General features: G+C 36.8%; 1 protein-coding gene across 1 annotated transcript in view; it reads right to left on the minus strand.

Moving 5' to 3' along the window:
- Positions 1-3,056: 3,056 nt before the first annotated feature.
- The window catches only part of LOC100463615 (disintegrin and metalloproteinase domain-containing protein 5), a 137,593-nt gene continuing 126,896 nt past the window's right edge, over positions 3,057-13,753 (minus strand). The window contains exon 19 of the mRNA XM_034647778.1: positions 3,057-3,130. Coding sequence (XP_034503669.1) covers positions 3,118-3,130 — 13 coding nt within the window. The 3' untranslated portion in view covers positions 3,057-3,117. The remainder of the gene's footprint in view (positions 3,131-13,753) is intronic.

Consider the following 13,753-nt stretch of genomic DNA (forward strand, 5'->3'; position numbering starts at 1 on the left):
GGAGAGAGGGAAAGAAAATTGAATAGCAGCAGCCTAGGATTCACACAACCTATGGAGGGTCTGTTCAATGTAAGGAAGTGTCAGCGGGTCTGTTGGGGAGTTCTCAAGCCAGAGGCAGCTGTCAGAGGAGTCCTGAGTCATTCAGGATTGCCTGTCTTCGTATCTCTATCAAGATTCTACCATTGGTTGGAATCATGGGCAGGGTGGCCTCGCCAACAATGTGCAGCAGCTCAGACACTTTACCACTCATGCTCCTTGTAGTAGGAAGACTGCAAGGAAGATTCTTGTGGCTATCACTCCTGACACTCCGTTTATGCACATACTTATGTGCACCCAGGATGTCCAACTTTTAAAAATGGCTATAGGCCTTGTCAATGCAGCAATGGCACTTTTCGAGGTCACTGTACCTCAGAAATTTGTTTAGCATCCAACTCAGAAACTAGCAAACTGATTCTCTAGGGACTTGAGAGTGAAGAGAGCGGAGGGAAGCCTTAGCCAAATCAATGACCATGGCCTTGTCATTGGGTGCTTTAGCAGGTCTTCCGTCATGGGAACCGTGGAGGGCTTGTATCGAGTCACGGACATCACAACCTTAGTTTTTTTCCATTTCACACGTGGTAAGGACAGTAAAGCTCACCAAATATTCCATAAGTTCTCCTGATGTTTTCCAGCCTCCTTTGAAGCTCAGGTTATGCGACTCGATTGAGCCAAGGCACCATGAGAATAAATTATTTGTGTCACTGTCAGTTAGAAATGGTTAGTGGACAGGGAACGTGTTTTCCACACTTTCTTGAGTTTTGTTGGAAATTATGGAGTCGTGTGTTGAGAATACAGAGCTGCGAGACTGAAGAAGCCTGGAGGGCTAGTCATCAAATAGAGGACAGTCTCTGCTGCCTAGAAAAAGTACTGTAGTTACACAAGATGACATAAATCATCCATTAGAATCCATCTAAGTTGTGTTCAGCTAAAGCTATGAGTCAAAGAGGAAACTGTTAGTAAGGGACATCTCAGGTTTCTTTATTTTTTTATTATGTTCAGTACATCATTAATTTCTGATGTCATCTCAGGTTTCATAGGTAAGATCATTCTCCTTGGGATTTTGTCCTGGTCTCTAACTGTAATTTTGGAGAGGCAGCCAAGCTCTGTATATTTTCCTTTGGTGATCCACATGTGAGTACTCCGTGTGTCCTGAGCTCTACCTGTTTAAGCTGGGCTCTTCTTTTACCCAGGAATTCAAAAAATGACCCTGTATAACACACTTAGGGAGAGGTACAACCACCATCAAAATTATTTTGGTAATCTGTGTCTAGTTCATCATGAGGCTAGTAGGAATTTAGGTAAACATATGAACTCAGATAAAATACTGATCTGTGTGTGTGTGTGTGTGTGTGTGTGTGTCTGAGTTAGCAACAATGAAGAGTATTTTATATCAGAAGAATAACCAACGTTATCAGAGAAATATCCTACTGAATACATATTTCAAGGGTGGATGCTTCAGAATAAGTATTTTGCAAAATCTCCCCAGGTAAAATGATGCACACAGTTAGTTATGAACTACTGGTATACAACAAAAAGAAATGGAAGTCAAGTGTAAATAACACCAATATTTAAGGACAAATAAATGGATGGTAACAAAGTACATTGAGAAAAAGTGTTCAGAGATGGATACACAACTAGGTATTAGAAGAGAAGGAAATGTTTCAGAAATGAACGAAGGTCCAAAGTTTAAATATCAATAATAGAAAAACTAATAAACAAACAGAAACAGAAAAAGAGGACCGAAATGAATTCATAGAATTTAACACTGTAGAGGTAACTGATCATTTTTCCAGAGTAATTCCAGAAAAATGTCAGATATCAAAAGAAAAATGCAGTAGACTTCAAACAATGAGGAAATGGTGTTGCATTTTGCTTTCTGAGAATTTATTACTAAATGAAGAGTTCACAGGACAGTATATCAGCATAACAGCACATATTTTGATTGAGAGAGAATTACTAAGCCCTGCATTTCCTAAATAGGAATAAATATCCTCAAAGTATTACACAACTGCATGATTTCCAAATTTTCACTGGCCTTTCACACAATTTGTATGGAATTATGAGTAATGGAGAAGTTTTTTCCAGGAGACAAAACATTTTATTTCAGCAGCATCTTCCTAGCTGCAGCATCCATCTCCTTTCCAAATCCAAAAGCAAAATAATTTTCTCTAAGACATTTCTACTCTATCTTTGCTGGATCATATTGTAGTTCAAGTTCTAATTTTTGGAGGAACTATCATAATTTTTTTCTACAACAGCTTCACCATTTTACATTCCCATCAACAGTGTGCAGCAGTTCTAATTTCTCCACACCATCACAAAACTTGTCTATTTTTTTTTTATGAGAGCAAAATTTCTTGCCAGCTGGTATGAACTGGCTCCAGCATACCACTGCCAAGTTTGCTGATGAAGAGGAAGATCCAGGTTCTGTAGGTCCCAAACTATATAAAATTTGATGAACTCTCTCTGAGTAAAAGAATACAAAATGTAAGGTCCTGACTTGGAAATGAGAGCCCTAGTCAAGTAAGTGGCCCTGATGCTTTGGCTTCCTTAGCTCCATGATAAACCTACTCTTGGTAAACAGGTGTCTCAACAGGCTAAAGTGGATATACAGCTTTCAAAGAGGAGAAACAGTAACAATAGGAGATTGAGTAAGTACCACTGGGGCAAATCACAGACTAGCTGAAAGCTAGGAGCTCTGAAGAGAAGGAGGGAGGTTGGACTGAGGGAAGAAGATTCAGGTCAACTTAAGGAGCATAAAGGGAAAATGCGACACATTATCCTTGGGTCATGAGACTGAACTAGCAGCCCCTCTTGGCATCATGAGATAAGCTGCTTTCACCTGATTCAAAGCCTCTTCTGGATTCAAGTTGCAGTAGACAGGGTAGAAGTTGAGACTGAAAGTACAGAGAAAACATCAGACATAATTTAGGTGATTCAAGTACAGATGATTTATTATTTCATATTTTAAACCCTCAGCAGTGACAACAGAAATGAGGGTGAAATTATTTTTCCCTTCTTGGTTAAACCAGTTTCTGATGATTTATTTGGTATTGTCCTTCTTCCAGGCCAAGGTTGTTAGAGACTGTTGCTGTAAGAGAAAACAAAATAAAACACAACACAAAGTGCCAGTGTTGTTTTTGTTTTTGTTTTTGTTTTGTTTTGAGCACTAATATAAATAATTTAAAGGGCATGGTTAACTGAAGGGAAAGGATCAGGAAAACAAAAATGAATTGGAATTCCAGAAAAAGCAATTATTTGTTACCTCAACTGCAAATACTCTTAGTTTTATAATAGAAGTGGCTTCCTAAAATTCCCTAACCCGTTCATTTGTCTGTATTTGGAAACTATTTAGGTTAAGTTAAAAAAGTGCCTGTAATTTCCATTCTAAGTATATGAACTAATTTTAATTTAGAATTTTCAAAAATGTGATAAAGTAAAATATAAAAACACCAATATACATGCACACACTCATGTGTGTACATCTATATTTTAACATATTTTTAACAGTGAATCCTCCGTGCTAAGATTAATGATTATTTCATTCTTTTGCATATGTATATTTTTTAAATGAATGTTTATTTCTTGTTATAATTGTAATAAGATGCATGATGATTCACACACTCACATGCACATACAATCTATTGAATGAATTAAGAATGGACAATCAAGGCTAGATTTGGGCAACTTCTCTTCTGGGATTTAACCTGAGACTATAGTTGGACAATTGCTCTAAAATGGGTATTTATATATTAATGTCTACTACTGGTTGTTTGCAACAATGAAAAACTGGAAGTAGTCTAAATATTCATAATGGATTTTTAAAATGAATTATTTTTCATTTTTAAATCGAATACTAAAAATAAATAAATTGAATCTGATATGCCACAAAGTGATGACATAGGCCTATATTTTAAGATACGCAAAGTTGTGGCTAATACTCTTTTAGTAAAAAAAAAAAAGTACACGTATTTTTATGTTTCACTTATAAAAACACTTAAGATATGCATCTATATTGTTAATGGAAATTTTCTTTGGGTATTGTGATTACAAGAAACTTCTAAATATGTATATCTACCAAAGTATCTGAGATATTCTAATTAATATTTGGTACTACATTAAAAATCAGAAAGATGTTTCTTGAAAATAAAAAGCTCTATATTTCATTCATCGTTCATTAGTACTAAAGTTTACCTGGATCCTGTTATTTACTTTTCATATGAATTTCAGAATCTTTTTCTCAATTCTCCTATCCATGTATCCAAAAAATATTTTGATTCAGTTTATGTTAAATATACAGAAACCTACATACACATAGATTACTGAGTTGGAAGAGAAGGTAAGATTTAAAGTTAAAAGTTTAGCAAAGGAAAAGTAAAGACAATCAGCTTCAAGTTAATTGGAAAAGGAAAGAAAAATATTTTTGCTAATTAGACTGAAAATTCATGCAGAATTATCTTTGTCAAAATTCTGGAAATAAATATCAAGTTAATTATAATATAAAGTAAATATAAAACTTAAGTATGATAAACACAGTTTTAAGAAAATAAGATTAATAAATTTAATTGAAACTGGGGCACCTGGGTGGCTCAGTCAGTTGAATGGCTGATTCTTGGTTTTGGCTCAGGTCATGATCTCAGGGTGGTGAGATTGAGCCCTGAGTCAGCTCCATGCTCAGTGGTGGAGTCTGCTTGGAATTCTCTTCCTTTCCCTCTGCCCCTCCCCCCCAAATAATAAATTAATCTTTAAAAACACATTTTAATAAAATAATTTTAATTGAAATCTAATAGATGCTAGATGGCTCAACAGTGATAAAAAGTGGGCTGTACCAATATATAGTCCTATGTGCAATGTGTCAGAGTCCTAATTGCTTGATAATTTCAACAGCCCTTGATGTTGTCAGTTCTTTTAATTTTAGCCCTTTTATAGGGGTTTAGGAAGCTCTCATTTCTTTTAATTTCTCTTTTTCTGGTAATGATCCTGAGAATTTTTCATGTTTGGGGCCCCTTCATTATCCTCTTTTGTGAAGCCTCTTACCTATTAGGCAAGAAATTATTTGCCTCTTAGGTTCTCCCACATTCTGTTATTGATCTGTAAGGAATTTGCATATATTCTGAATATAAGTCCTTCATTGGAAATATGTGTCACAAAAATTTTCTCCTACGTTGTAGCTTCCCTTTTCCCTTTCATAAGTCATTTGGGTAGCAGAACATCTTAAATTTATAAAAATTTTATTGTATTGTGGTAAAAACGCTTAAAGAAGATCTCTTAACAAACTTTCTAGTACTCTTAACAATAGGGACATTGTTATATAGCAGATCTCTAGAACTTATTCATCATGCATAACTGAGACTTCATTCTTCCCAATTAGCCACGTCCAATTTGCCCTCGTCCCAGACTGAGGCAACCACCATTCTACTCTCTGTTCCTATGAGTTTTGCTATTTTAGATACTTCATATAAGTGGAATCATGAAGTTATTTGTGCTTCTATGACTAACTTATTTCACTTAGTGTAATGTGCTCAAGGTTCACCTATGTTGTCACATATGCAGGATTTCCTTCGTTTTTATGACTTAACAACATTCTATTTTGTGTCTATTCCACATTTTCTGTATCCATTCATCCATTGATGGACATTTGGTTTGTATCCACATCTTGTAAATAATATTGCAATGAACATGAGAATGCTAACATCACTTATAGATCCTGATGTCAATTCTTTGGGAGAAAATACCCAGAAGTAGGATTACTGGATCATATTGAAGTTCTATTTTAATTTTTTTTGAGCAATTGTCAACAGTTTTGTACAGTGGATGCGGTATTTTGCATTCTCACCAAGCATACGATTTCTCTACAACCTTACCAACACTTGTTGACTTAGTTTTCTTTATACTAGCCATTCTAACAGGTGACACCCCATTGTAGTTTTGATTTGCATTTTCCTGATGATTAGTGATTTTTTTTTAAGATTTTATTTATTTGAGAGAGAGAGAGCACGCATGAGAGAGCATGAGCTGGAGGTGAGGGACAGAGGAAGAGGGAGAGAGAGAAGCAGACTCCCCACTACGCAGGGAGCTCTATGTGGGGCTGGATCCCAGGATCCCAGGACCATGACCTGAACCAAAGGCAGACACCCAACCAACCAAGTCACCCAAGCACCACATGGTTAGTGATGTTGACCATCTTTTTATATACCTGTTGTTCATTAGTATGGCATTTTAGGAGGAGAGTCTATTGAAGTTTTTAGCTCACTTTTAAATCGGGTTATTAGGGGGGTTTTGTTTTGCTTTGATTTTGGTTTTAGTTTTGGTTTTTGGTATTGATAGTAGGAGTTCCTATCAATTAATCCTTTACCTAATACATGGTTCACAAATATTTTTTTTCCTATTCTGTAGGTTGTCCTTTCACTCCGTTGAGTGTTTCACTTGCTGCGTAGAAGCTTTTTAGCTTGATGTCATTCCACTTGTCTATTTTATGGTTTTGTTCCCTGTAACTTTGATGTTAATCCCAGCAATCACTGCCAAGGCTAATGTCATGAAGCTTTTCCCCTATGGTTTCTCTAGGAGTTTTATAGTTCCGTGTCCTACATTTGTGAGTTTAATCCATTTTGAATTGTTTTTCTGTGTGGTGTAGGGTAAGGATCAAATTTCATTCTTTTGCATGTGGATATCCAGTTTTCCCAGCACCATTTCTCAAAGAGACTGTTTACCCCACTGTGTATTCTTGGAATTTTTTTCAAAGATGAGTTGACCATATACATAGGAGTTGATTTCTTAACCCTCTATTCCGTTCCATTGATCTGTCTGTATCTGCCTCTCTACCAGCATCATACTGCATCATACTGTCTTGGTTAGAGTAGCTTCGCAATCCTGTTGACCCTTGAACAAGAGAGGGGTTGGGGTACCAACCCCCCCAAGCAGTTGAAAATCTGTGTATAACTTTTGACTTCCCTAAAACTTAATAGTGTGCTGTTGACTGCAAGCCTTATTGATAATATAAAGTCAATTAAAAATATTTTTATATATATTATATACTGTATTCTTACACTAAAGCTAGAGAAGATTATTATTAAGAAAACTATAAAGAAGAGAAAGTACATTTACAGCCCTATACCATATTTATAAAAAAAATTGTGTAAAAGTGAACCCACACAGTTCAAACTCATGTTGTTCAAAGGTTAATCATGTTTTTTGAGATCAGGAAGTGTGATGCCCCCAGCTTTTGTTCTTCTTTCTCAAGGTGTTTTGGCTATTCAAGGGCCTTTGTGGTTCCACATGAATTTTTTTTCTATTTCTGTGAAAAACGCTATTGGAATTTTAATATGAATTTCATTGAATTTGTAGATAACCTTGGGCTATATGGACATTTTAACAATGTGAGTTCTTTCAATCAAGAATGCAGAATGTCTTCCCATTTGTTTCTGTGTTGTTTAATGTCTTTCATCAATGTCTTGTAGTTACCAGTACACAAGTCTTTCATTATCTTATTTAAGTCTATTCCTAAATATTTTATTTGGGGGGAGCCTATTGAATTTTTAGGATTTCGATACATAAGATCATGTCATCTGCAAACAGGAACCATTTTACTTCTTCCTTTCTGATTTAAATGGCTTTTAATTCTTTTTGTTGCTTAATTGCCCTGCCTAGAACTTCCAGTATTAGAAGATGTGGTGATAATGAGCATACTTACCTTGTTTCTGATGTTAGAGTGTTTCACTTTAAGTTTTTCACTGTTGAGTATGATATTAGCTCTGAGCTCTTCATATACAGACGTTATTATATTGAAGTATCCTCCTTCCAAGGGCATATATTGCATGATGTGCTGGGTGTTATATGCAAGTAATGAATCATGGAACATTGCATCAAGAACTGGGGATGTACTGTATGGTGACTAATATAACAAAATAAATATTATTTTAAAAAAAAGAAGAAGTAGTAGTCTCCTTCCACTCCTGATTTGTCAAAAGTTTATATCATATATATTGTATTTTGTCAAATGCCTTTTCTGTACATACTAAGATGATCTTGCCATTTTTATTCTTCATTCTGTTAATGTAGTGTAACATGCCAATCACTTTTTGTACATTGAACCATCACTTTGTCATGAGGATGATCCTTTTAATGTGCTGTTGAACTTTGTTTCCCAGTATTTTGTTGAGGACTTCTGCATCTATATCTGTCACAGATATTAGCCTGTAGTTCTTTTTTTTCCTTTCTGTCCATTATGGTTTTGATATCAGGGTAATGCTGGTTAATAAAATGAGATTCAATGTTTTCCCTTGTCTTCAATTTCTTGACAGAGTTTGAGGAATATTGGTATTAATTCTTCCTTAAATGTTCAGTAGAATTCACCAGTAAAGCCTATCTGTCCTGGGATTTTTTTATTGGGAGGTTTTTGATTACTGGTTCAAACTTCCTATTGCTTTTTAATCTGTTCACTTTCTATTTCTTCATAATTTAGTCTTGTAAGCTGTATATTTTTGGAAATCTATTCATTTCTTTTAGTGTTTCCAATTTGTTGGCCTGAAATTGTTCATAATAATATTTCATGATCCTTTTTATCTTGTAGCATCAATTGTAATGTCTCCCCTCTCATTTCTGATTTTATTCATATCGGTCTTTTTTCCCTTTGTGTTAGTCTAGCTAAGGGTTTACTAATTTTCATGAAAAAAAAAACCAGTGCTTACTTTTGCTGATTTTAATTTCTACATTTTGTAAATATCCCAGTTTTCCTTCTGCTACTGATTCCTAGTTTCATTCCATTGTGTTCAGAAAAGATACCTGGTATAATATAAATCTTCTTTAAATTTGTTAGAACTTCTGAACTAATACATCATCTATCCTGAAGAATATTTCATGTGAACTTAAGAATGTATATTCTGTTGCTGTTGGGTAGACTGTTCCATATATGTCTGCTACATCCCTTTGGTCTATAGTGTTGCTCAAGTCTGTTTTTCTTTAATTGATTTTTTGTGTGGGTGTTTTATCATTGAAAGTGAGGAACTGACTAAAGCAAGATGGTGGAGGAGTAGGAGACCTAAAATTCATCTGGTCCCAGGAATTCAGCTAGATAGTTATCAAACCATTCTGAACACCTATGAACTCAACAGGAAGTTGAAGAAAGAATAGCAGCAACTCTATGAACAGAAAAGCAACCACTTTCTGGAAGGAAAGACATGTGGAGAAGTGAATCTGGGGCAAAAATGGGAAGATAGGCCGCAGGGGGAGAGGGTCTCTGTCAACTGGCTGCTGGCAAGTGATAGAGCAGCAGAGCACAAAATCAGAACTTTTAGAAGTCTGCTCCAGTGAGGGACATTGTTGTCATGGCTGGGGGGGGGGAACACTCGCTGGGACAGTGTGGTCTCAGGACTTTTGGAGTCACAGAAAGACTGAGGGTGCCTGAGTGCAGCAAAGCTCCCAGGTATCAGAACGGGGAAGCTGGCTTCAAAGAGTCAGCCCAGGACTGGGCTCTAGCTTCGGGTTGCCATAAACCATGATCCACTGCTCGAGCAGGGGCCCAACAAGCGGCAGATCCATGGAGACTCCCTTTCCTCCCCTGGGAGGAGCGGCATGGGAGCATGCCACAGGAATCTTCTGGGTTTGGAGACTCCAAATGGAGTCATGTACCAGAGATAGAAATGCTCAGTCATAGGCCAGGTAAGCACAGAGGGTGGCCAGAGACCAAGGAGACAGGAGTGACTGCTTTTTTCTGAGGGTGCACTAAAGAGCAGGGGCCCAAGCTCTAGGCTCCTCTGGGGCCAGAGATTGGGAGGCTGCCATTTTCATTCTCATCCTCTGAAGCTGTAAATAAAGCCTTCAGGGAACAAAAACTACTTAGAGCAAACCTGAGCAGATGACTTAGCCTGGCCCCTGGCAAGGGCGGTGCATTTCCAACTGGGGCAAAAACATTTGCAAATCGATGCAACAGGCCCCTGCCCCAGGAGATCAGCAAGAACATCCAGCCAAAACCAAGTTTACCAATCAATGAGAACTGCAAAACTCCACTGCTAGGGGAATACAGCATATAGAATTCAGGGCTTTTCCCCCATGATTCGTTAGTCTTCCAAAGTTAATTTTTTAAATCTTTATTTTTTTCTTTTTCTATTTCTTTTTTAAAAATTTTTCTTCTTTCCTTTTTCAACCAACTTCTTATCAATTCCTTTTAATATTCCATAAATCTTTTTTAGTTTTCATTTTTACAGTCATATCCTATCCCTTCATTGTATTTAACCTTATTTTGTGTGTGTGTATGTGTATGTGTGTGTGTGTGTTTTTTTAAGTTTTTCTTTCTTCAAAATTATAAGATGCAGTTTCTTCTAGCAGACCAAAATACACTCAAAATCTAGAGTATGGCTCTGTTCTATTCACACGCCTGATCATATTCTTTTTTTTTCTTTTCCCCCCAGTTTCAGGTCTCTTCTGATTTGTTTAGTGTACATTTTTCTGGGGTTGTTGTTACCCTTTCAGCATTTTGTTCTCTCATTCATCTATTCTCTGGACAAAATGACAAAATGGAAGAACTCACCCCCCCCAAAAAAAAAGAACAAGAGGCGGTACTGACTGCCAAAGACCTAATCAACATGGACATTAGTAAGATGTCAGAAATAGAATTCAAAATAATGATTTTAAAGATACTAGCTGGGCTTGAAAATAGCATAGAAGATATTAAAGAATCCCTTTCTGGAAAATTAAAATCTAACCAAGTCAAAATGAAAAAGGCTCTTATTGAGGTGTAATAAAAAATGGAGGCCCTAACTGCTAGGATACATGAGGCAGAAGAGACAGTAATATAGAAGACCAAATGATGGAGAATAAAGAAGCTGAGAAAAAGAGATAAACAACTACTGGGTCACGAAGGAAGAATTCGGGAGATAAATGATACCATAAAGTGAAACAATATTAGACTAATTGGGATCCCAACAGAAGAAGAAAAAGAGAGAGGTACCAAAGGTATATTGGAGCAAATTATAGCAGAGAACTCCCTAATTTGAGGAAAGAAACAGGCACCAAAATGCAGGAGGCACAGAGAACCATCCTCAAAATCAATAAAATAGGTCAATACCTTGACATCTAAACAAATCTCAGAGACAAAGAGAAAATCCTGAAAGCTGCTCAGGACAAGAGGTCTGTCACCTACAATGGTAGAAACATTAGACTGGAAGCAGACCTATCCACAGAGACCTGGCAGGACAGAAAGGACTGGCATGATATATGCAGGGCACTAAATGAGAAAAATATGCAATTAGGCTGTCATTGAAAATAGAAGGAGAGAGAAAAAGCTCCCAGGACAAACAGAAACTAAAAGAATTTGTGATCACCAAACCAGCCCTACAAGAATTATTGAAAGGGGTCCTCTAAGCAAAGAGAGAGCCTAAAACTAACATAGACCAGAAAGGAACAGAGACAATATACAGTAACAGTCACCTTACAGGCAATACAATGGCACTAAATTCATATCTTTCAATAGTTATCCTGAATGTAAGTGGGCTAAATGTCCCAATTGAAAGACACAGGGTATCAGATTGGGTAAAAAAAACAAGACCCATTGATATGCTATCTGCAAGAGACTCATTTTAGACCCGAAGACACCTCCAGATTAAAAGAGAGGGGGTGGAAAACCATTTACCATGCTAATGGACATCAAAAGAAAGCTGAGTGGCAATCCTTATATCAGACAAATTAGATTTTAAACCAAAGACTATAATAAGAGATGAGGAAGGATGCTATATCATGCTTAAAGGGTCTAACAACAAGAATATCTAACAATTGTAAATATTTATGCCCCTAGCATGGGAGCAGCCAATTATATAAGCCAATTAATAACAAAATAAAAAGATCAACAATGATACAATAATAGTAGGGGACTTAAACACCCCCATCACTGAAATGGACAGATCATTTAAGCAAAAGATCAACAAGGTAATAAAGGCTTTAAATGACGCACTGGACCAGATGAACTTCACAGATATATTCGGAACATTCCATCCCAGAGCAACAGAATACACATTCTTTTCTAGTATACAAGGAATATTCCCCAGAATAGATCACATCCTGGGTCACAAATCAGGTCTCAACCAGTCCCAAAAGATTGGGATCATTCCCTGCATATTTTCAGACCACAATGCCTTGAAGTTCGAACTCAATCACAAGAGGAATGTTGGAAAGAACTCCAATACATGGAGGCTAAAGAGCATCCTACTAAAGAATGAATGGGTCAACCAGGAAGCTAAAGAAGAATTTTAAAAATTCATGAAAACAAATGAAACTGAAAACACAACCGTTCACAATCTTTGGGATGCAGAAAAGGCGGTCCTAAGAGGAAAGTCTCTAGCAATACAAGCCTTTCTCAAGAAACAAGAAAGGTCTCAAATACACAACCTAACCCTACACCTAAAGGAGCTGGAGAAAGAACAGCAAATAAAGCCTAAACCCAACAGGAGAAGAGAAATAATAAAGATCAGAGCAGAAATCAATGAAATAGAAACCAAAAGAACAGAGGAACAGATCAAAGAAACTAGGAGTTGGTTCTTTTAAAGAATTAATAAAATTGATAAGCCCCTGGCCAGACTTATCAAAAAGAAAAGAGAAAGGACCCAAATAAGTAAAATCATAAGTAAAAGGGAGAGACCACAACCAACAACAAAGAAATACAATTATAAGAACATATTATGAGCAATAATATGCCAACAAATTAGGCAATCTGGAAGAAATGGATGCATCCCTAGAGATGTATAAACTACCAAAACTGAACCAGAAGAAATGGAAAACCTGAACAGACCCATAACCATCAAGGAAATTGAAGGAGTAATCAAAAATCTCCCAAGAAACATAAGCCTAGGGCCAGATGGCTTCCCATCTAAAGAATTAATAACTATTCTGCTGAAACTGTTCCAAAATATAGAAATGGAAGGAAAACTTCCAAACTCATTCTATGAGGCCAGCATTACCTTGATCCCAAAACCAGGCAAAGACCCCATCCAAAAGGAGAATTGCAGACCAATATCCCTGATGAACATGAATGCAGAAATTCTCAACAGGGGCGCTTGGGTGGCGCAGTCGCTAAGCGTCTGCCTTCGGCTTAGGGGGTGATCCCGGCGTTATGGGATCGAGCGCCACATCAGGCTCCTCTGCTATGAGCCTGCTTCCTCCTCTCACACTCCCCCTACCTGTGTTCCCTCTCTTGCTAGCTGTCTCTATCTCTGTCAAATAAATAAATAAAATCTTTAAAAAAATTCTCAACAAAATACTAGCCAATAGGATCCAATAGTACATTAAAAGGATGAGTCACCATGACCAAGTGGGATTTATTCCTGCTGCAAGGTTTGTTCAACATCCACAAATTAATCAATGTGATACATTACATTAATAAAAGAAAGAATAGGAACCATATGATACTCTCAATAGATGCAGAAAAAACATTTGACAAAGCATGGCACTCTTTCTTGATTAAAACCTTTCAGTGGAGGGATAGAAAGTACATACCTCAATATCATAAAATCCATCTATGAAAAACCCACAGAGAATATCAGTCTCAATGGGGAAAAACTAAGAACTTTTCCCCTAAGGTCAGGAACACAGCAGGGATGTCCACTATCACCACTGCTATTCAACATAGTACTAGAAGTCCTAGCCTCAGCAATCAGACAACAAAAAGAAATAAAAGGCATCTAATCAGCAAAGGAGAAGTCTACCTCTCACTTTTTGCAGATGATAT

This window comes from Ailuropoda melanoleuca, chromosome 18 (assembly GCF_002007445.2).
Source record: "Ailuropoda melanoleuca isolate Jingjing chromosome 18, ASM200744v2, whole genome shotgun sequence".
In the NCBI taxonomy this organism is placed as follows: Eukaryota; Metazoa; Chordata; class Mammalia; order Carnivora; family Ursidae; genus Ailuropoda; species Ailuropoda melanoleuca.